This window comes from Myotis brandtii, unplaced genomic scaffold (assembly GCF_000412655.1).
Source record: "Myotis brandtii unplaced genomic scaffold, ASM41265v1 scaffold187, whole genome shotgun sequence".
In the NCBI taxonomy this organism is placed as follows: Eukaryota; Metazoa; Chordata; class Mammalia; order Chiroptera; family Vespertilionidae; genus Myotis; species Myotis brandtii.
In genome coordinates, this window is record NW_005356944.1 from 1,309,422 (window position 1) to 1,312,242 (window position 2,821).

Genomic DNA, 2,821 nt, shown 5'->3' on the forward strand with positions numbered 1-2,821 from the left:
CTTTTTTAAATCGATTTTTAGAGAGAGAGAGAGAGAGACATTGATTTGTTGTTCCACTTATTGATACATTCATTGTATGTGCCCTTACTGGAATCAAACCCACAACCGTGGCGTATCAGGATGCCACTCTAACCAACTGTGCTCCTCCTACTCTTCTGGACTCTCCCTTTCCTCCTTTGTAAAATGAGCTTGTCACACGTACCCTTACTGGAATCAAACCCACAATGTGGCATATCAGGATGCCACTCTAACCAACTGTGCTTCTCCTACTCTTCTGGACTCTCCCTTTCCTCCTTTGTAAAATGAGCTTGTCATACGTAGCTGTGAAATTCAAGTCTTGTGAATGAAAAGTGACACACTCACTTTCTTTGTTGGATTTCTTTCACACAAACACCCTTTTGAAAGCAGGGGTCATTATTTTCATCTTATAGGAAGGAAACGGCCCTGGAGAGGTGGTGTCACAGGTACCAGAGCCTTCGGTGCCTTGGTTTTCCCTGCCTGAAAAGTGGGTCTGAATCTCAGCCTCCTGGAGATTATTTTATGATTTCCCAAGAAAGTACCTGCGGCCTCCAGCGTGGCTCGGTGGTTGACCGTTGACCTATGAACCAGGAGGTCACAGTTCCGATTCCTGGTCAGGGCACATGCCTGGGTTTCGGGCTTGATCCCCAGTAGGGGGCATGCAGGAGGCAGCGGATCTATGATTCTCAAATCGATGTTTCTATCTTTCCCTCTCCCTTCCTCTCTGAAATCAATAAAAATACATTTTTTTAAAAAAAGAAAGTAGCTGTTGGGGAACAGACTGGGTATCTAAAAAGCACCTTCCCTTGTATTAATGATAAACTACGCCCTAACCTTTCACAGGCTTCACCTCCACTCTTTGAGGGAGGGGTCTTAGCCCGGCTTTACGGGTGAGGCAGCCTAACTCACTCTGACCTGCCGAAGTCAGCCAGCTAGCCAGGAGCCGGCCGAGGACTGGAACCGGAATATACTGGCCTCCACGCTCAGTGCTCCTTCAGGGCAGCTGCGGTTCCAGGGATGGGGGTTTGCATCTGGCTGCTCTTCCAAGGGTCTCCCTGTGGCTCTGGGCTCCAAATAGGAATCCCAGAGGCTGTCACAGGGAAGGCTCAGCTTCTTCTCCTGGCCTATCCTGAAAGCCATGGTATTGCGTTCTGAGGCTTGAAGAGTTCAAAGGGAGCTGAGCCCTGGATCTTGCTTTGCCCTGGACTGGCCTTGAATCCTCAGTCCCCATCTTAGCCTGGGCCAGAGAGAGACAGCAACTTGCCCTAGGACAGTGGTTCTCAACCTTGGCTGCACATTAGAATGAGGCCCAGAAATCAAGATTTTAAAAAGATTCCCAGCCCTAACCGGTTTGGCTCAGTGGATAGAGCGTCGGCCTGTGGACTGAAGGGTCCCGGGTTTGATTCCGGTCAAGGGCATGTACCTTGGTTGCGGGCATATCCCCAGTAGGGGGTGTGCAGGAGGCAGCGGATCGATGTTTCTCTCTCATCGATGTTTCTAACTCTCTCTCCCTCTCCCTTCCTCTCTGTAAAAAATCAATAAAATATATTTAAAAAAATAAGATTCCCAGGTGATTCTAATGTGCAGCCAAGGTTGAGAACAGCTGCCCTAGGATAATAGTGGGTCCCCAGCACTCCCCCTCCCAACCTGATACACCAACTGCTATAAATCTGATGGACTGAGCCTATCTGCCTCCATCCCCACCGATGTTCTCCTTCATGGAGGAAGCACAGAACAGCCCTTGGGGCTGCCAGGGGAGTGTGTGGCCAGCCCTAATTTGAACCTTCGGGGGTTAGGGACCAGTCCCTGGGGCAGAGTTGCTGGTTTTCTGGGTGGTTTGAGCATCTTGAGTAAGTCCTAACAGACAGCATTCTTCACAGGGTCCTTTGGAGACTGTCTCTGGGTGTAGCCTAGGTCACCCAAGGGTGTAGCGTGGGGGCTCCAGCCCCAGTGGGACATGCCTGTGCCTGAGCACTGGCCCAGCTGGCCCTGCCTGGCTTCCATTGCAGCAGCTGACGTGCTGGTGTACCTGGCGGATGACACTGTGGTGCCCCTGGCAGTGGAGAACCTGCCGTCCCTCAGTGCCCACGAGCTGCACCGCGCCATCCGTGAGGTCCTGCAGCTCCCGGACGTTGCCCTGGAGATCTTCGCGCTCTGGCTGGTCTCCCCTCTGCTGGGTAAGGCTTGGCAATGAGAAGCCCAGGCGGGAAGGTTGGAAGGTTGCTGATCAGCTTCCAGAGCCTGTGGCCACTGTTCATCATGGAAAGGTGGGACTTGTGTGGGTCCTGGAGCTGTCTGTCCACCCTTTTGAGGGCCCAGAGCCCTGAGAGGATGCCTGGCTCCTCTGCCCCCACCTCCTTTCTGCTGGTGGCAGAGGAGGGGCCGAGCTGCTCGCAACCTCAGCAGCCTGGAGCCTGGGGCAGGAGGAGTAGGGCTAGGAGACGGAGGGAAGTGGTCTGCACGCCCCGAGCATATGGTCTGTGCCGCCACCTGAGCTGGCATTTCGTGAGCAGAGTTTCACTTTATCCTCATGGCCCAGATTGCGGTTTGGGGTGGTGGGACCAGCGAGAGGTAGGACCAAGGTCAGAACGGAAGCCTGGGTGGCCCACAGCTGACCTCTTTGAACTGCATCTGCTCTTGAGGGCAGGGAGGAGGGTGGTACCCAGCCCGGGCAGCTGCCACCGCTGACAATGAGACTCCCTGAGGGTGGGGAAGGGAGGACGAGTGGGAACTGACTTCGGTTTCTGGCCTGTGACCACCAGTGTCCTGCCCTTTCAGGCTGAGATTCCCAAGGCGGGGATGG

General features: G+C 53.9%; 1 protein-coding gene across 2 annotated transcripts in view; it reads left to right on the plus strand.

Moving 5' to 3' along the window:
- Positions 1 to 2,821, plus strand: part of FRMD8 (FERM domain containing 8) — a 21,940-nt gene that overhangs the window by 673 nt on the left and 18,446 nt on the right. The window contains exon 2 of one of the 2 annotated variants that reach the window (XM_014538044.1): positions 2,028 to 2,195. The exons of the other annotated variant lie outside the window; for it this stretch is intronic. Within the exon in view, the coding sequence (XP_014393530.1) occupies positions 2,028 to 2,195 (168 nt within the window). The remainder of the gene's footprint in view (positions 1 to 2,027; positions 2,196 to 2,821) is intronic. 2 annotated transcript variants of the gene reach the window in all.